We start from the raw sequence: 21774 nt of genomic DNA, 5'->3' as shown, positions 1-21774 counted from the left end.
GTTTGGGTTTCCTGAGGGGCCCACAACTGGTGACGCGTGGTCGTTTTACGTTTCTTCTTTGGATACAGTAGGTGGCGAGTTTTAGAGCCCGGTGAGAGTCAAATTATGCAAGGTAACAGGAACGCACTCTTACCAGAAGGCCGGGTCTCTTCCATCTTCCCTAGGAATCCAAACACGCTCGCCACGCCCCCTGGCCGCCTTTCCCCGCCCCTTAGGTCTCTAGCCAGTCACCTCACCACGTGGCCACGCCCCTCGCCCTCTTTCCTCGCCGGCTCTGCAGCCAGTCGGGACCTAGCAGGTAGCTTCCCAAGATGGCGCGTGTGTTGACGGCCGTGGCGGGGGCTGCCATGGCGGGGGCTACGTTGGCCGTAGGTGAATACCGGGCACCGTTGGGATCACCGTGGGGCGGGGCAGGGCGGTGTGCGCCGAACCGGAGGCCCGGGGCGGAGGAGACCACCGGTGGCCAACCACCTGGGTCTAAAGCGTCCTGCCCTACGGAGCCGCCTTTCGCAGCTTCTGTCAGCACCTTAGCCAGCAGTCACTTAAAAGCGGGGCGGGGGCGGTGGTGGTTGTCTTAGTGTGCCACCCTGTGAGCTGTGTGTGGGACCTGCAAGGCAGGGGCAGATGAAAAGGAAGGAAGTAAATGGAGGAGGAATTGAGTGTTCACCGCATACCATAAGACATTGGGGAAAATATAGAAAAGAGGGCAAGTCCTGTGGACTTAAGCTGAATTCAAGCATAGATCCCCTGCAGGAACAACTGAAAGTCACTGGGGTAAAGAATACCAAAGAAATATTTTACCCACGTGCCCTAGTGTATTTATCATCTTCTATATAAACAGAGAAGTATTTTGAAACTCCTCAAGGTCGCTCCACCTCCACTTTTTTTTCTTTATGTCTACATGGAATCTGTGATGACTGATGGTCAAGTTTTCTGAGTTTCCCACTTTCTCCTCCCTCTTTTTCTTCTCTTCCTCTCTTTACAAACGCAAGCATTTCCCCCCCTAATCTGAGATTTCCTATTTGATATAAGTACAACGTGATAATTCCCAGACTTACTCCTGAACATAGTGTGGCAAATCCTTCAGCCAGCACCTTCAAAAGTGTTCAAGGAAATAGTGGTTTTGGTTTTTAATTTTTTTAGTTGTACATGGACACAATCTATTTATTTTTGTGTAGTGCTGAGGATAGAACCCAGTGCCTCAGTTTACAGGCAAGCGCTCCACCAGTGCCTCAGTTTACAGGCAAGCGCTCCACCACTGAGCTGCAGCCCCAGCCCAGGGAATAAAGTTTTGTTAGGTTTCTCTCCTAAAAAGTGCCCTCTGTAGTCAGCCTATTGAAACCTGAAGTCCTAGCCATCCATTGAAGTCCCATCTCAAACTGGATCAGTTCTTTATTGATCACTCAAGCCTTTCTCATTAGTCACAGAATTTCTTAATTATCATGTCCAGGGTTAAGTGATGAGCATCCATATGCAAAGAAAAAGTGTACTTAGTAGGTTTAGCTGTCTCAACACTTAAATCAGTTTTAAAAAGTGAAATATATGTATACACATGAAAAAAATGTTGAGCACAGTTAAAATGAATATCTAGTTAACATAATATTCAGATTTTGTTAACAATTAACCCTATTGGCCTTAATATCCTTGGTAAAATGCAGGTCAGCATTTTAGCTCACATACCATTGCACATAACTTTTTGTAAAACAACTCATAAAACAAAAAGCTGTCTTGTTATTTCTTAGCAAGACATCTCTTAGGTAATTGCATAAGCCAAAGACATTGAAAACTGAGAATTGAAAGAATGGTAAAGAATTTTAGAGGGATGAGAGTTAAACATAATCATTTAATAACATCAACTTCAATGTTTGACAGACCTGGGCTAGTGGCCCCACTTTGCATCTTATTGTGATATTGAGGAAAATCACTTGTGATCTGTTTAGCCTATTTCCTTATTTCTAAAAAGATGAGGAAAATAATATCATCTAGTCCATAGAATTATTGTGAGGATTAAATAAAATAACATTCTCACTTCATTAGTCTTTGTGATCATTATTTCAGTGGCTACAAACACTAATAGGATGAGTTAGGCTACCACATGGTACACTCCCACATCAGTATTTGTAATTTCAGTTTGGTTAGGCAGGATTACAGATTTAGACAATACTACATAGGAACATTAATGCATAAATCTTAACAATGAAATAAGCCCACAGGTCTGTACTGGAAAGGTCAGGTAAAATCAGCTAGATTTTACCCCAGGGGATTCTGTACTTCACTATTAATAAATCCCAGCTGTTAACAAAATATAGAAAATACCTAGAGATGATTTGCAACATATTAGCTTTGGGGATAATAGCCAGCTTATAGGTTCTTATAAAGGCATAATGTGTAGTTTCTATTTGTTTATGATATTAAAAGAAGTTTCCAAAAATTACCAGTCATGATCAGTGTATGTTGGAGAGTTATCATTAGCAACTAATTTTAACTCAGCAAAATGGTAAATCTGTATTTCTACACTAAAAATTAAACAGAATACTATGCTTTTAATACCTCCCAACAGCAAAACTACAACATGATATCAATCGATAAATACTCAATTACTACCAACAATGTTCTCAAATTGGAGCCCACACAATTTTCTAGAGAGAAAGGAGGTGAGTGGTCTCCTTATCATGAAAAATAATAAACTGCATTAATGAATGAAGCAGTGAATACAAAAGCACTGTGTATACAAGTTATTTTAGCTATTGAATGAGATTGTAGCATAAGGGCAATACTGTGACTGAGGTGGTACAGAGTTAACTTTCATGGGATCCTTTAAAAGCATAAAGTACATTAGTAGTCAGAGATGCTTACATTTGTAAGCAAGTTGTTAATGTAACCTTTCTAAGGGTGCCAACAATGGTAACTCTTGGTATTTATTATTTACTTTGTGCTGGGCTCTTTTTTCAACTCTTCATATATATTTACCATTTGGTTTTATGACATTCCCTATTAGATGGATACTGTTTTCATTTTATATATGCAGAAATACTGGTATAGAGTGGTTGAGTAACAGCTCAGTAACACAACTGAATGGTAAGGTCAAGGTTTGAATTAGAACTTTCTAGCACTAGAGCCCATATTCCTAACCATAAGGCACACTGCCTCTTACATAATAATACTTAAACCTAAAATCTAAATGTGAAAATAAAAATTATGTGAAGGTTGCACAACTTTGCAAATATTCTAAAAACTACTGAATTTACACCTCAAATTGGTGAACTTCATGATATGTAAATTATAAATCTGTTTTCTAAATATAATTGTTGAGATAAAGCTGTTGAAAAACTTATTACAAGTGATTAGTCACAATTTTATGACACTTTATATACAAAGTTAACATCTAATTTGTTTAAATACTAAGTACCCTTAATGAATTTCAATATAAATTCTTGAAGGTAAACCTTTATTTATTTGGAAACTGTCTGGAAAACCTAATCTGAAATGCCAAATCTGAACTGAAAGAAAGGCATGTTATTTTTAAGTCAAAACAGTAGAAGTTATTAGTAAGAACATGATTAATGAGAACTGATACACAGGAAGGTAAGAATTAAGAGTTAACATACTAGATTTTGTTTTATATATATGTATGTCTCATATACCACATTTCTGATGTGTGTGAAAGTAAGTTGTTTTAAAATGGTTATTCATCTTTACACCCTTGGTTTTTAATTCTCCTATTTTCAAGTATTTTACATGTTTATTCACACATAGTTACACTTTGTAGTTTATTTTTACAAAATAACCCTTATTGGAATAATTACAAATGATCTACTGTGGAGTTTAAAGCAGTACAATTGTACTGCACCCTTCTGAGCTCAGAGACAGAAATCTAATTCTAGAGTTGAGAGTTCCTACCAGTTGGGTGAAAATATGAAATAATATCTTTTTAAAAAGTCAGTTTGATGGGTTGGGCTATGGCTCAGAGGTAAGTGCTCACCTACCATGCATGAGGTACTGGGTTCAATCACCAGCACCACATACAAATAAAATAAAGATATTGTGTCCACCTATAACTAAAAAATAAATATTTAAAAAAAAAAGTTAGTTTGAGGGGCTGGGATTGTGGCTCAGCGGTAGAGTCCTCGCCTAGGATGCGCAAGGCCCTGGGTTCTATCCTCAGCACACGTAAAAATAAAATAAAGATAGTGTCCAACTACAACTAAAAAATAAATATTTGAAAAAAAAAAGTTAGTTTGTGAAAATCATTTCATATTATATACATATTTAAAAACTTTCAGTACATGCAATTTCAATTTGTCCATCATATCTCAGTAACACTGGAAAATGTGTGTGTGTGTGTGTATGTGTATATGTGTGTGTGTGTGTATTGTCACTAATTAATCATTAATCACTAATATATATAATACACACACACATATATATTTAAAAGCCTTTATTCCCTGATCCTTACCCAGTTTGCTTGGTCTACAGGGTTTTATCCACAGATTTTTACTGCTAGGATTATTATCATTCCTCCTCATTTTCATCTTCCTCTTCCATATCAAGGTAAAGTTCACATAACATAAAATTAACCATTAAAAAATATACAGTTACTAACAAACACAAGACTCTGGGTTAGATCCTTGGCCCTGGGGAGAAATAAAAATGTACAATTTAACAGTATTTATTACACTTGCAGTGTTGTGCAGCTGTTACCTTTATCCAGTTCCAAAACATTTTTGTCACCCCAAAAGTAAACCCATTCATATTAAACAGTTGTTTCTGTTCCCTCCTCCTCCCAGCCTCTGGCAACCATTGTTTTGCCTTCTGTCACTATAGATTTACCTATTCTAGATATTATATGTAATTAGGATCGTACAGCATGTGACCTTTTATGTCAGCCTTCTATCATTAATATTAGTTACATATTACAAATATATTATACATTCATCCACATTGTAGCATGTATGAATACTTTGCATCCAGATAATAACTTCCTTATGTAGATATGAATAATATTTCATTGTTTGTCTATTGGGAATGCTGCTACTGTGATTATTAGTGTACAAGATTTTAAATTCCTGTTTGCAGCTATTTGGGGTACTTAGGTGTGGAATCCCTGGGTCATATGATAATTTGTTTAATTTTCTAAGGAACTGACAAACCATCCCTTTACAGCTGCACCATTTTACATTTTTATCAACAAAATACAAGGGTTCCAGTTTCTCTACATACTCATCAACACTTGTTTATTTTGTTTTTCTTGATGGCTGTGAAGTAGTATCTCATCATGGATTTGATTGGCTTTTCTTTAATCACTAATATTATTGAATATCTAATATGCTTGTTGGCCATTTTTATATCCTGTCCTTTTTTTTTTTTTTTTTGGTACCAGGGATTAAACTCATGGACACTCAACCACTGAGCCACATCCCCAACCCTATTTTGTATTTTAGTTAGAGACAAGGTCTCACTGAGTTGCTTAGCACCTCACCCTTGCTGAGGCTGGCCTTGAATTCATGATCCTCCTGCCTCAGCCTCCCGAGCTGCTGGGAGGCATGCACCCCTGTACCTGGCTCTATCCTCTCCTTTTAAAGAAGCTAAATTATTGAATTTTCATTGGTATTGCTGTATTTTTTTCTATCCTAATTCTAGAATGTATGTCTTAGGGGGCCAAAGAAACCAACAAAGAATTATATTGTATTTCTGAAACCATTTCCCATCTCTAGAGAAAAGATAAACCTAGGTGGCTTCAAAATCTTAAATTTTTACAATATGAAAAATGCTGTGGTCTCTCTAACATATAAAGCAGATTTTGTTTTCTATTAAAAAAGAACCTGTCCTGGTAAATCAAATGATAAAATAGTTATAGAGGAATTCTACAGTGAGGCTTCAAATAACGTGAATTGGCCTTCATTTTCAGTGACAAAAGTTTTTTCAATATTCCTAAAGCAAAGTGGCATAGGGTATAAAACTGTTTTCATTTAAATATCCTATAATTTGTTCCTTTAACATATCTGTATATTCAAATGCTTATGATAGTGTTATATTAATTATATTAATTATTTTATATTATATTAATTAATTATATTAATTAAGGATCTCTACCTGCTCCATCTCTTGTAGAAGTAATTCTGGTAAGGACAATCCAGATACCAGCACAATATTTGACATACCCTTAAACTTTCAATGACAGTAGTGTGCATACTACCCAAAAGCTCATTAATCCTGTATACAATGTTTTTTATAATATAAATACTTCATTAAACTTCCATTGCAAGTTGCACATACAGTAAACATGAGAAGAAAGAAAGGAGGAGCAGCTTGCAATGATTTTGTTGGTCGTTAGTCTTTGTAAAGTTCATTATCACCGTGTCTCTGCAGAAAATCCCTCGTGCCACTCAGCTAGAAAATCATCATTATATATCAATAACGATAAGAATGGATGAATTTGTTGTATATCTATGTATGTCTGGTACTGTATTGTTTGGGCACCAACTGTCTACACAACAAACAAAGTTACATATTTAGTGGGTACTACTAATATTTTTTTAAATCTAAAATAACAAATGATGGATAAAAAAAAGCACATCACTTCTAGTAAAGATTGGGTATTCTTTATTTATTTATTTATTTTTATTTTATGCCATTATATAAGGATTGGGTATTCTTTTTATGTAATTTCATTTCAGTTGTACATTTATATATGTGTGTGTGTATGTGTGTGTGTGTGTGTGTGTGTGTGTGTGTATATATATATATATATATATATATATATATGCTGAGTTTGTGTGTGTGTGTCCATATATATATGCTGAGTTGTAATACATTTGGATTTCATAATAGCAGTGAGTCCATAAAACAGAACTATATTGCCCTATTGGTAATGAGAACCTTTAAGTATTTCAGTAACCCATAATATAGACTGGGGCAGGGTAGAAGACCATCTTAGGCTGAATTTTGCCTTCTACTGACTTACAGTGTATCAGGTTAAATAAAACAAAATAGTATCACTTTAATTTTCTTCCTAAAGAAAATTTCAGTTAAGAGGTATTTTATTAGCTATAGCTGTGCTGTACTTGGTACTATGTAAAGTTTTTTTCACTACCCACCTATTGTTTAAAAAAATACTGTATATGATCTTCATCTTGCTATTTCATACCAAATTATTAAGTGATATAGTTTTACATAATTATATTTAGACTTCATACATTTATGTATTTTTTCATTCTGGGGAGTTGGACTCTTTGTGGACTCCCATGTTTGTGGGAATGGGAAAGTCTTGCAGCCTTCTTCAGTTACTGAATGAAAGGGGGTTTCAACTGAATGAAAGGAGATTAGCAAAGTTCTGCCTCTAATCCTTCAAAATGACAAAAAGTCTGGTGTCAGAGGAAATTCTCATAAATTAACTATTGCCTTGATCTTTGCTTATCCCCCCAACAATGATATATTTTCCTTGGTTGATAATCATTCAAATAAAATACACATTAAAAATTATTGTATAGATATGCATTTCATGACTTTATTACAGATTATAAACAAAAAATTGTGTTTAGGTGGGAAAGAAAGTGGCTTGCTTTTATCATTAAGTGTATGTTGTATCACTGTTACATTCAGACTTAACCCCTTCAGAGTTTAACAAGTAGTTCTTAATATGCCATTATACTTCAAGTGTTACCAGTAAATATAAATGATTATGAAAAGTGTCATTCTTTGTTCAAAATCCAATTGAAGTTCAGAATTAGCAGTGTGTGTGTGTGTGTGTGTGTGTGTGTATGTGTGTGTGTATAATAGTAGGAATTGAACCCAGAGACCCTCTACCATTGAGCAATACCATAGCCCTTTTTATTTTAAGACAGCCTCTCTAAGTTGCTGAAGTTGATCTTGAACTTGTTCTCTCTTGCTTCAGCCTTCTGAGTTGCTGGGATTACAGGCTTGCTTGCACCACTGTGCTTAGCTCAAGCTCAGAATTACTTTTCTTAATTTTGGACAATTAGCTTTTTAATTCTGGGCAGCACAGAGTAATTTTAACGTAAGTTTTTCCATTTATTTCCCCTGAGTTAATTTCAATAATTAAAAAGAATAGACATTAAATAATTAATTTTCTTATGTATTATTTGTTTGGTTTTTTTAAAATTATAATTTGAAATGCGTTAATTCTCAAAAGAAGGATACCAATGACTGTTCAATTTTTCAGGGTGTTTTTCAAAATTCCTAAATCCAGTTCCAGCAGTGAGAAGCTTTTCTGCATCACAGTCCTTGCATCAGGTGGCAGATCCTGTATGGAATCTTGGTCAACTCAATCATGTAGCCATTGCAGTGCCAGATTTGAAAAAGTCCACAGCATTTTATCAGAATATTTTGGGGGCCCAGGTAAGTGAGGTGGTCCCTCTTCCTGAACATGGAGTATCTGTTGTTTTTGTCAACCTGGGAAATACCAAGATAGAATTACTTCATCCACTGGGAAATGACAGTCCAATTGCAGGTTTTCTGCAGAAAAACAAGGCTGGAGGAATGCATCACATCTGCATTGAGGTATTTTTATTATTTTATTGTTGGTATTTTAAATCTCTCATTAACAGAATGTGTTTTACTTTTTAAGACAACATGTAGTCACTGTCATCAAAAATTTTATTAAGTTCTTTAAAGGAAATAAAAATCTTCAAAGGTGAATACACATACACACACACACACAAACACGTGTGTGTGTGTGTGTATTCTCTTTCCTTCTAGAAAACTGTAAAAATAGTGTATTTAATTGAAATCTAGATTCAACTGTCACTGAAAAGGCCACCAAAGTTGGGTAAAACATAATCTTTACTCAAGGTTTTATCTATAGTAAATGTTTTCCCATGTAATAGGAATATAACTGTTTTCACTATCATAGGCAAATAGGAGAAGCAGGTGAAAGATTTTATAGGGTAAGAATTTCCATACACATGCAAAGTATTCTTTTCTTTTTTCTTTTGGTACAGGAGATTGAACCCAGGGCCTCATACAAGCTAAGCATGCACTCTACTACTGAGCTACACTCCCTGCCCAAAGTATTCTTATAATTATTTTCTGTCCTTAAAATTTTAATAACTTCTTCCTTTTATAAAAGCAGTACATTTTCAATTACTGACTGTGATTTTTAAGATCTTCTAAATTGCATTTGCTAACAATTTCTGAGAAAACACTAAGAAATGTTAGATGAGAGCATTTTCATTACAGCTCATTTATTGGTAGATATTCATGTTCAGATAACTGCCTTTTAGAATACCAGCAATGCCAATTAGGCTTCAATTTAAACTAATTTAGTAAGACAAGTCTTTTGATAATAATAGTGAGATAATTAATATTTAGGTCTCATTCCTAACCCAGAAGAAAGGTGGGTCGATTGTAGAATGAAGTTAAGGATGTATTCAGTTTGTTGTCGCAAACACATATGAGAACCTATAACATAGACTGTTCTGCGTACTTAAGATTTAGCAATGAATGCAACAGGGACCATGTTCACAGAAGGAACAGATATTTAAATAAGCAAGTAAACTATACTGTGATTAGTTTAATATTAATATATTATTTAAGATTAAGATTAACATGTGTGTCTTCTCAGTGCCCAAACAAAGGGAAGAATTGATCATTCTTACCAGGCCAAGGAGCTGGGAATGTTCTTATAGAGCATGAGTTACAATGACTGTGAAGGGATTCCCCAGATGAACAAGAGGAAAAAGGTGTTCCAGGCAGAGGGACTAGAATGTGGAAAGACAGAGTTATAACAACTAATACTTACTGAGTATCTTTTGCAGTATATGAAGTACTAAACATTCATTATTTTCTTTAATTCTCATAACTAATCCATGAGGGTGCTATTAACCCCATTTAACAAGTAAGAAAACATATTTTGTTAACTTGCCCACAATAGCATTAGTTGTAGGTGGCAAGGCTGGGGTTCAAACCCAAATTTGTTCTGATTCTAGGGTCTGCACTCTCAGCCATGAGGCCATTTGCTTTCATTGTATTAACTGAGCTTAAAATTTGAAGTGGGGGGGGCTAGGTATGTGGCTCAAGTGGTAACGTTCTCGCCTGGCATGCGCGGGACGCTGGATTCGATCCTCAGTACCACATGAAAATTAAAAAATACAGATATTGTGTCCACCGAAAAAACTGAAAAATAAATATTAAAAAAATTCTCTCTTCTCTCTCTCTCTCTCTCAAAAAAAAATTTTTTTGAGGTGGGGGAGCTATAAGGTATTAGACCAGGGAACTATACAAAGTCTAATATTTAGTCTCTATTCCATTCTCAGGAGGTTACTTTTGGCTGCAGGTTTTATCAGTGGACCCGAGGGTTTGTGTAAGCCCCACAGGATGAGAAGCAGGACCATCTGCCTTTGAATCTACTCTCCTCTCTCCCACACTGTACTATCTGGGTTCTACATCAAGAGAGCCTATGCCTTCAAAGGAGGCTGACTGTGTAAGTTAGAAGTTCAGTGAAGTAAAGAAAAGTGAAGTTCAGTAAAGTAACAGCAAATTCAAAAGTAGAGATCAAAAGGGAGAAATAATAATGTATATAAGTATAAAATAAAGGTAGGTAATAGGAGAAAATATGTAAAGTGGTTAGTTGCTACTTTAGCCTGACATCCATCTGTCATCATTCCACAACATGCACAAAAAATAATGGCTTAACTAGAGATTTTATTTTCTTATTCTCAGTCTAAAAGTGAGCTTGTCCCAGTGATGGGGCAAGTCTGTCATCTGTAATATATGACTGACAGAATTGTTCCAGGCATCACTATTTACTAGTCAGAGGGAAGAGAAGGCACAGAGAGAATACAGGACAAACAGCTTCAAGATGATCTAAATGCCAGGTGTGGCCATGTACCTGTAGCCCCAACTATTCAGAAGGATGAGTCAGGAGAATTGCAAGTTCTACGCCACCCTGGGCAACTTAATGAGACCCTGCCTAAAAATAAAAAATAAAAAATGACTGGGGATGTAGCACAGTAGTAAAGCGCCTCTGGGTCCAATCTGTAGCACCAAAAAAAGCCAAAAAAAAAAAAAAAAACAAAACAAAAAACAACAACAACAACAAAAACCACATAGCAAAATGTAAAGAAATGCTCTTATTTTCCAAGTGGTCAAAAAATCAATGACTTGTTTTGTGTGTTTTACAGATTTTTTTCATTGAGCACATATGCCAACTGAAAGGAAAATTTTATAACTTTAAAATAAAAGACTAATGAGTTAACTTCTTTTCCGCATGCTAGGATATGGTCTTCATTCAAGAAGACAGAAATTACCCCTTTAAAAAAAAAATCCTTATTTTATTTTTATGTGGTACTGAGGATCAAACCCAGTGCCTCACACATGCTAGACGAGCACTTTACAAAAAAAAAAAAAAAAAAAAAAAAAAAAAAAATATATATATATATATATATATATATATATATATATATATATCTCCTTTGTAGCCAGGTATGGTGATATGGTGCCTAGAGTCCAAGCTACATGGCAGTCTGAGGCAGGAGCCCTCTGTTGAGCCAAGGTGTTATAAGCCAGAAGCCAGCCTGGGCAACATTGTAAGATCCCATCACAAAAAAAAAAAAAAAAAAGAAAAAGAAAGAAAGAAAAAAAAAGTCTCTTCTCATTTTGACTTTGGCTTACAATAAACCCCAGGAATAAATACTTCTAGTGAACTCTGTATCATAGGTTCCCATGTGTGTGGATTTTATAGTATGACAAAATTTTCAGAGAACACAGCAAAACAAAACAAAATGGACCATTTGGTGAGATTTTTAACTTTCTATGCTACTAAAACCACCATCCAATACTAACATTTTCCAAAAGAAAGGGCATTTTATTAGAGAGAGAGAGAGAGAAAAAAAAAGTAATAAAGTGAGAAATCTTTTTGGAATAAAAGAATCCTGTTGTATCAGTCATCTTTCCATCATTGTGACAAAGTACCTAAGAAAATCAACTTACAAGAAGGAAAGGTTTATTTTATCTCATGGTTTATAGATTTCAGATCATGGTCACTGGGGCCTGTTACTTTGGGTCTTTGGTGGCAATGAACGTCATGTTGGGAGCAGATTCCAAAAGAAGCCTGTTCACTTTATGGTAGCCAGGAAGCAAAACATAAGAAAGAGAGGAGAAAAAAAATGAGGAAGGGTGGGGTTCCAATATCCCCTTCAAGAATAGGCTCCTAATGACTTAACTTCCTTCCATTAGACCCCACCTCTTAAAGGTTCCACCACCTTCCAGTAGTGACATCACTTGGGGTCCAGTCCTTTAATACAGAGTCTTGAGGGGCCATTCAAGATACAAACTAAGATACTTATCAATTAAATAAATCTACAGGTTTATTTTGGGGTTTTTCCTTTTTTTAAAAAAAGTTTTTTTCAACTGGTGAACATTTCAGTGGAGATGAGCATTTGGGAAATACTGTCCATAACAATCACTAGACTGTATAGAAACCATGCACACTTAAGGTAACATACACATTTTGAAATAATTCCCAAGAAAACATAAAAACTTCTAAAACTTGCAAAGTAAGAACAGTGTTAGGTTTGTGTAATTCACTTAGTTTTTAGCTTTAGGGGAGAGACAATTGCAACGTAAATATTTAATGCCAACATTTCATTTTAATTTTTATAGATTTAAATGAATTTGAGTATTGAATTCATTCATTATTGACATGAATTTACACCATTATAATTCTATGTAAAATAATAACCTGTTTATTAAGTCAATCAAAATTTAAAGCACTATTAAAAGTGGCACTTTATTACTTGTTCATAAAAGTTTACTTGTTCATAAAACTAGAGTTATATAACTTAAGATTAAAAGATGTTATTTACAAAATGACTTGCCTTCCAACAAACAAAATTGCATTGCCATCTTTAGATGGGGCAGCTGAGCACCAAAGAAGATATAAGACCAAAGAAGATTCTGAATTCTGATCATAATAATCCAAACATTTTTAATTTGGATTATTGCCACTTAATATACAATGACAAAGAAAATCAGTATAAACTCACACACAAGAATTTGAAGTGAGAATCTGCCCACATTTTCATTAATGACACTTAAGGCTTTAGAGAGTTATCTGATGCACAACTTTGATTGTTTGACAGACTATAAAAGCATTTTTAAAAGACTGAAAACACATTTTTAAGACTTAATTTCTCAAATAAAATTGCTTTGCATTTCTTATAACTATCGAATGTACTTTCAGCTCAGAAAATTAAGACATTTTTCTTCCATTCTTTTTATTACCACCAAACAAAACATTCAGAGTACTCTTAAAGAATTGTAAATTTTATAGCAACACTAAGAGAAGAATTAATACGATACAAGATCTTTAAAATCAAAGTTAGTGATAGAAATAGTAACAAATAAAGATGCCAGTCTAATGTTAATTAGGCATGTAAAAAAATAAACCTAACTTAAATCTTAGAGGATAAGCCCTGAGCATCAGAATTCTACATATTTATACTTGAGTAGAATGTTCTCTAAGTTGAACATTCATGAAGAAAACAGAAGTTACCAAAAGGGCAATATGAAAAGACTCATGATTATATTATGAAAAATTTCAAACATACAAGAAGTAGAAAAAATAATGTAATGAACCTCCAAACATCCATCATCCTGATTCAACACCCACACCATCTTTCTTTCCCCTTTATTAAAACTTTTAGTAATTTGCAACTTCATTTTGCCCTTATTCAGTTTGTATCTCTAAGAAGTAAATAACCATAATGGCATTATCCTGTTGATCAAAATTACAGGTAAATATTTAAAGACATCTATACACAATTTGTAAATCAAATTTTCGAGATTGAGTTACCGGTGTCTTTTTGTAGTTGACTTGTTCTAATCAGTATTCTAATAAGATTCACTCATTACATATAGTGATTAATCTCCTCAGATTCTTTTAAAAATATTAACATTTAACATTAATATGATGCAGTTGTCACCATTAATGAATAAATAATGATCTATTATGGTACACTAATGTACATTATTCAGACTTCCTTTGTTTTTACCCAGCATCCTTTTTTTTTTTTCTGGTTATACATGATAGTAGAATGCATTTTGACATCATACATAGATGGAGTATAACTTCTCATTCTTCGGTTGTATAGTTACACCAGCCATGTAATCATATATACACATAGAATTGCATATATGTCTAATTCATTCTACTGTCATTCCTAACCCCCATATCCCTCTCCTCCCTCTGTCTAATTCAAATTATCTCTATTCTTCCCTAGCCACTCCCCCTTGTGAACTATCATCCAAATATCAAAGAAAACATTCAACCTTTGGTTCTTTGAGATTGGCTTGTTTTGCTTAGCATGATATTGTCCAGTTCCATCCATTTACCAGCAAATGCCACAATTTCATTCTTCTTTCCAGCATCCTTTTTCTGTTCCAGAATCCCCTCCAGGATCACACATCACATAATCATGTCTCCTTGAGTTCCTCTTGCCTATGATAGTTTCTCAGACTTTCCATGTTTTTGATGACCTAGATACTCTTGAGGATTTCTGGCCAGATATTTTGTAAACTATCCCCCACTTGATATTTGAATTTTTTTTCTGATTAAATGAGGTTATTCTGGGAAGGAAGACCACAGAGATGAAGTACCATTATCATCACATCCTATCAGGACAAATCCTATCAACATGACTTGTCGCTGTTGATATGAACCCTCATCTCCTAATTGAGGCGGTATTGTCAGGTGTCTTCACTGTAAAGTTACCTTTTTTTTTTCTTTCTCTTTCATACTGTGCTCTTTGGAAGGAGGTCATTATGGGATGTCCACACTTCAGGAGTAGATAGTTATATCAATATGTGCTTGTGGATATTTATTTTATACTTTATCCCTCAAATCATTTTAACTTTGACCATTGAAAAACTCTTTTGTTTGGCACTTGTGTCCCTTTGGCATACCCTATGCCTTTTTTTTTTTTTTTTTTTTGAGAATTTCCTTATTTTCTGGGACTACAAGGTTCTCCAAACTCATATTCCTTACCCTAATTCTAGAACCAGTTGTTTCTCCAAGAAGCTTTGGTTCTTATTACTGGAAAACCGTGTTAGAAACCAAGATGGGATCTCTAGGTGTGCTCATTGCTGCTGGTGTGTCTTTGGTCTAGGCCCTTTGAACTAACACAGAAAGGAAATATGCGTTTATATACTGTACATTTAAACTTATGTGTAAATATTTCTATATGTAAACCATGTTGGGCTCACAAAATAACATAAGCTCATGAATTTACACTGATGTCTCCAACTCTATCACTTGAATCACTCTGACCTTTCCCTTGCTTCTCTACATAGCTCCGAATCCCAACTTGGGTATGTATATATGAAAAACTTGGCACTTACCATCTGATATTAGTGTTATTTTTTTGTTTCTTTGTTTTACTTAGTTATACATGGCAGCAGAATGCATTTCAATTCATTGTACACAAATAGAGCACAACATTACAATTCCCTGGTTGTACACAATGTAGAGTCTTATCAGTGTCCTTAATTATTCAGTTACAGTACACATATATAGTTATTGTATGAGTTTCCTGGAGTTCTTTTTTTTTTCCTTTTTTATTTATATATGACAGCAGAATGCATTACAATTCTTTTTTTGAGAGAGAGAGAGAATTTTTTAATATTTATTTTTTAGTTTTTGGTGGACACAGCACCTTTATTTTATTTTTATGTGGTGCTGAGGATTGAACCCAGGGCCTCATAAGTGCTAGACGAGCACTCTACTGCTGAGCCACAACCCCAGCCCATACAATTCTTATTACACATATAGAGCACAATTTTTCATATCTCTGGTTGTATACACAGTATATTCATACCAATTCATGTCTTCATACCTGTACTTTGGATAATAATGATTATCACATTCCACCATCATTAATAACCCCATACCATCTCCCTTCCCCTCCAACCCCTCTGCCCTATCTAGAGTTTGTCTCTTGTAAGGAATCACCACAAACTCGGCGGCTTAGCATAACAAAAATTTATCCTCTCATGGTTCTAGCCTATCCTCTAGGCTAGAAGTCCAAAAATCAAGAGGCAAAAATATGGAGAGGGGTGGGGCAGGGTAAAACACTATGAAAGGAAAAGAAAAGAGAGCATAAGAGAGATGAAGAATGTGGTCAAAAGTTCTAGCACAGGGTGGAGTCCTGGAAAGGAAGGCAAGAGAAAAATAAAATAGAAGCAATAATTGAATAGTCAACAAGGACATTACCAATCTGATGTAAGATATCAACCCATACATTCATTAAGCTTAGCAACCCCAAGTAGGACAAATGCAATAAAATAAAAAACTTAAGCATACCATCATCAAGCTGAAAACCAGGATAAAGGTCAAATCATTTAAGCAATCAGAAAAAAAAAAGACAAAAATTATAGAATAACATGTAATAACACTGGTTAAGTAATAACCAAAAATCCCTACAATTTAGAATTCTAATTTCAGCTAAGGTGGAATAACAGAGAGCAGTTTATCCTCCTCCTTGAAACATGTAAACAAACTATACAAAAGAGTGGTTGTCTGGCATTGAATGTCAAGCAGCAAAGAAAGCTAATCCCCTGAGAGAGGGGAAGCAAATAAAAGGATGCTTGCAATTTCTCAACCAGATATGGCTGAAGAGTTTCCAAGTCTTCCTTGCAGGACAGGGGAATCCAGTGGAGCTTCACAGTTTTGCCAAACTGAGAACCTAGAAGTTGGGAGTCTGAGGAAGCCTTGGTTCTTGGTTCTTGGTTCTTGGAGTTGATAATGTAATGTGCTAAAAGGAGAGAGCTGCATAGATGCTCCAGAGATCTATAGCCTTTCACATCGCCATCTGAGAATCAGGTAGAGATGCATGTTAGGAAGCTACCTGTTGCTGAACGCAGAGCCCTCTGAAAGGATCAGAGGGAACAAACATCACCCAGAGGTGGAGTGGTTTGTTCTTGCCAGTCATAGTGGAAAAACCTTGAAATACATGGGGGCAATGGGTAGAGTATTCAAAAGTGCTTTCAGGAGTAAGAAATTAGTCTAGACTAGAGACTGTTCCAATTCCATATAACAATCAGAACAAAGCTCAACAATATTTATAGAAATTTTTAAAAATAAGGTAAAGGGCTGAGGTTGTGTCTCAGCCATTGAGCACTTACCTAACATGTGTGAGGTACTGGGTTCAATCCTGAGCACCTCATGTAAATAAATAAAATAAAGGTGGGACTGGTGTTGTGGCTCAGTGGTAGAGTGCTCGTCTCGCATGTGTGAGACCCTGGGTTCGATCCTCAGCACCACATAAAAATAAATAAGCAAAATAAAGATATTGTGGCCATGTATAACTAAAAAAATTTAAAAAAATAAAACAAAGGTATTTTGTCTACCTATAACTAAAAAACTATTTTAAAAAATAAAATTGACAATGCCTGACTTTGGTGAGAACTAATTTTCCGAAGAATGATCCAGTGGGTGTGACCATTCAACCAGCTCATGCATGTTCTTTTTAGAAAAAAATTAGAGTAGAGCAGCTACCATACAAATTAACATGAAATGAACATAGTCATAATGTAGGCATGACTAGGAGTTTTAAAACATTATAGGAATACAAGTAGAATGTATATCATATGAAGAAGTCATAGTTTATGGTAACATTTAGTATTCTCACTAGTTGTTTGGTCAGTTTTAGAATTCAATATACAACCTTTGGTTTTTTGGAAATAAGATTACATAAATATTAACATGTTAGGTCTGTGTGGTGGGAAATCAGTCTTCTATTATCCCCCCATACACCCCCACTTTTGATATTTGGAATGCTATTAAGTCATTGAATTCTAGAGTGAGTTCAGATTGCCTGGGAATGTGGTCATTTAACCCATTTCCAGGTTCCCTGTCTGAGAGGCTGACTTTCCAAGATAGAGGAGGATCATTTCTTTATCATTTCCTAGACTGCAAATAAATATGAAGCAAATAGAAATAATTTAGAAGAGAATTACAAAATTATAAAAAAATTCTAGATTTTTTAGAATAACATTTTGATAGCAGTTTTTTTTTTTAGAGAGAGAGAGAATTTTTTAATATTTATTTTTTAGTTTTCAGCAGACACAACATCTTTGTTTGTATGTGGTGCTGAGGATCGAACCCCAGCCGCATGCATGCCAGGCGAGGGCGCTACTGCTTGAGCCACATCCCCAGCCTATATTTTGATAGCAGTTTAATAATGATTTTTATGTATTTCAAGTTTAAATTTCAGAGTTAATAACCAATTAATTTGGGAGGGAAAAACTCTGTTATCTCATTTTAATCTATAGTCAATTTATATGGTGGGACTATTGTTCGCTTTCCATCTATATCAAATGAATACCTGAAATAATAATTTTATAAAGAAAAAAAGTTTATTCTGACTCACAGTTTTTGAGGTTTCAGTTCATGGTTGGTTAGCCCCAATGCTTTTGGGCCTGTGGCAAAGCAGCATGTCCTGGCAGGAAACACACGGCAGTGGAAAAACTGCTCACCTCATGGCTAAGGAGCTAAAGAGGAAGAGGAAGGGACTGAGGTCCCACTGTCCCCTTCAAGAGTACATTCCTAATTACCTGAAGATTTCCCACTAATTTCCATCTCCTAAAAGCTCTGCCACCTCACAATAGCACTACCCCAAGATTCAAACTTTTACCATGTGGATCTTTGGAAGATACTTAAGGTCCAAACTACAGCCTCCTCATTTCCTTGGTTTGAGGAACACAAGGTTCTCAGGAAAAAACAATTTGTCCAAAATCACCAATATTACTTCCAGAAGAAACTATGATAAAGAGGACATACTATTTAAGTTATAACGGGTAACATTTACCCACAATGAGTTTTTTACGGCATTACAGTTGCTCACCTAAGAAGATTTAGTAACTTCATTTACTTCTCTGTTTGAGTTTATTTTTCATTATTTTTTTCCCATCCTGGGACTTGAACTCAAGAGTCTCATACATGTTAGACAAGCACTGTGCCACTGAGCTACACCCTAGCCCTGCTTTCATTTCATGTGGTGGCTTAAGAATAGTCTTTTCCAAAGGTAGAGGAGATAATGCTGTGTAAGTTCTCAAAGTTGTTTCTAAGTCGTTATGATACTATAACTTGCTATATTTATGATCTTATTTATGTTCTTATTTCTTTTTTCAAGGTGGATAATATAAATGCAGTGATGATGGATTTGAAAAAAAAGAAGATCCGTATTCTAAGTGAAGAGGTCAAAATAGGAGCACATGGAAAACCAGTTATTTTTCTCCATCCTAAAGACTGTGGTGGAGTTCTTATAGAACTGGAGCAAGCTTGATTTATATTTGCAAGAAACTTAATTAATTTCCCTAAAAACCCTTTTAAACACTATCAGAATGTATTATGGTACTGCTTCCAAAGTTAAAGACTAAATTACAGAAATATTAAAATTATGTAATATATGTACATACATATGTATAAATTAGATTTGGAAAAAGCCTTGTTTATTAAATGCTTAGGGAAAATTATTAAAATCATATTCATAGAAATAAATTACTCCCGTTTAAAATAGTAATTGAGTACAGTATGTTATCTGTTTAAAGGGTGTGGATGTGGCTGTGTGAAGCAGATTAGATGTACAAAGGAGTTATGAAAGTATACCTGAGAGTTACATGCATACATATTTGAGACAAAGCTGTTTTCAAGAATGTTAAAAACTAAGCTTTTAATTTTTAAAACAATTTTCCAAAGTCCACAATTTATTTATTTTTATTTTTATTTTATTTTTTTTAAAGTGAGAGGGAGAATTTTAATATTTATTTACTTTTTTAGTTTTCGGCGGATACAACATCTTTGTTTGTATGTGGTGCTGAGGATCGAACCCGGGCCGCACGCATGCCAGGCGAGCACGCTACTGCTTGAGCCACATCCCCAGCCCCACAATTTATTTTTAAATTAAAATTTTTTGCTTTTTATTTTTTCATTTTAACACATTAATTTATTAAATTAATTTTTAACAATTAATTTTTTAAATTAATTGCACATATTAATGGGGTTTGGTGTGATATTTTCATACATGCCCACAGTGTGCGTGCATGAGTCAAATCCAATCTTCCTTTTTCTATACTCTTCCCTCTTCGCATTTACCAGACCCTAATAATCATTATTCTACTTTCAGTTGACTTTTTTTAGCTTCCCCATACGAAAGAACATTAAATACAATTATCCCACTTCTGAATAAATATCCAAAGGAAACGAAAGCATAGCAAAGAGATACCTCTATAGCAATGTATTTCCCAGCACTATTCACAATAGCTAAGACATGGAATCAAGCCTAGGTGCCCATCAATAGATGAATGGATAAAGAAAGTATCATATATATATATATACACACACACAAAATGGAGGATTCTTCCATAAAGAATGAAATCCTGTCACAAAAAGAATGAAATTGGGGGATATTATGTTAAAGGAAATAAGCCAGACACAGACAAGTACCAAATGTTCTCTCATATGTGAAAAAAAAAAAAAAAAAAGAAAGAAAGAAAGAAAAATCTAGGACTACATGTTTCAAAGGGAACTGCTCAAGTTTATGGAGTTTTATCTCAAAATATTTGCTCTTTGGGAACAATTCATGGTCATGAGTTCCTTAGGGTGAGGTATTTGAGATATTAGGTTTAGGTGTATGCATAGGAATTTTTGTGGGAAATTTGGTGAATGATCTCTAGGCGCACAGAGAGCTGAAATCTGGCAGTAAGTTTCGGAGTAAAAAATGTCTTAAGCTGCTGAAAATGAAGATACAACATACAACATGTTTATAAAATAACAGTTTTTTTATAATGTAGTTTTTTTTAACACTTTTATTTATTTGTTCATTTAATGTGATGCAGAGGATTGAACCCAGTGCCTTACACATGCTAGGCAAGTACTCAACCATTGAGCTACAACTGCAGCCCCAAATCCAACAATTTTTAAATTTAACTCATAAATTGATAATTTAATGAAATTCTGCTTTCTTAAGAATGGAATTTGGTAGCAATATATGCAAAATAGTATATGTAATAGATAGTGTTAGTTTCCTAGAATTTACCCATCTTTTCTCCCACAATAGAATTCTGGCTTTGTTAAGTATCCAGCCTTATCCCCTTCCACACCGGGAAAGACTCAAGGTTGGACTTCTAACACTTTTGCCAATGGTGGGCTCATGGTCATGTAATCCATACCTGGACAATGAACACTGAAGAGCATTTCCTAGAAGCTGCTGGAAATGCTCTTTCCTACTCCTAGGTGAGTAGGTGAGAGCCTTGAGAAGTCAGTCTCTCTCCTACCAGAGATGAACAAGGAAACAGTTCATCCTGGTTGCTACTAGCAACCATCAATAACTATAGAAAAATTAGAAAAAAAAAGTCCTTTAGGAAAATGATGATCACTCTTAGCAGAGTTGAGAGGAAAAAAGCAGTTTTTAATACATTTAAAAAAATACATTTCCTATTGAATAATAAGTTAATTTCATTATATTTGTGGAATTTTTTAAATTAAGGAAAAATTGTGGGGCACAGTGGCACACACCTGTAATGCCTCATCTTGGGAGGCTGAAGCAAGAGGATCTCAAGTTCAAAACCAATCTCCACAATTTAGAAAGGCCTTAAGCAACTTAGTGAGACCCTGTCTCAAAAAATGAAAAGGACTGGGGATATGGCTCATTGGTTAAGCACATGGATTTCATCTCTGGTACAAAAAAAAAAAAAAAAATAAGGAAAAACAATTTTTGCTAATAATGTTTCTAAAAATTAATAATTATCCAGTATATT

At 34.8% G+C, this 21774-nt stretch overlaps 1 protein-coding gene across 2 annotated transcripts; it reads left to right on the top strand.

The window, feature by feature from the left end:
* The first annotated feature begins 7 nt into the window (after positions 1–7).
* Positions 8–19534, top strand: Mcee (methylmalonyl-CoA epimerase). Of its 2 annotated transcripts, none has more exons than XM_027956016.3 (3): positions 8–298; positions 8183–8520; positions 19149–19534. In XM_027956016.3, the coding sequence occupies exons 1-3, from the start codon at positions 106–108 to the stop codon at positions 19299–19301; spliced, it is 684 nt and encodes a 227-aa protein (XP_027811817.1). In that variant the 5' UTR covers positions 8–105; the 3' UTR covers positions 19302–19534. The 2 variants fall into 2 exon arrangements, with proteins under 2 accessions (XP_027811817.1, XP_027811827.1); XM_027956026.3 differs by having other exon boundaries at positions 255–372.
* The last annotated feature ends 2240 nt before the right edge of the window (positions 19535–21774 follow it).

The sequence above is a fragment of the Marmota flaviventris genome, chromosome 2 (genome assembly GCF_047511675.1).
Source record: "Marmota flaviventris isolate mMarFla1 chromosome 2, mMarFla1.hap1, whole genome shotgun sequence".
Taxonomy (NCBI): domain Eukaryota; kingdom Metazoa; phylum Chordata; class Mammalia; order Rodentia; family Sciuridae; genus Marmota; species Marmota flaviventris.
This window is presented reverse-complemented; position numbering and strand designations above follow the sequence as displayed.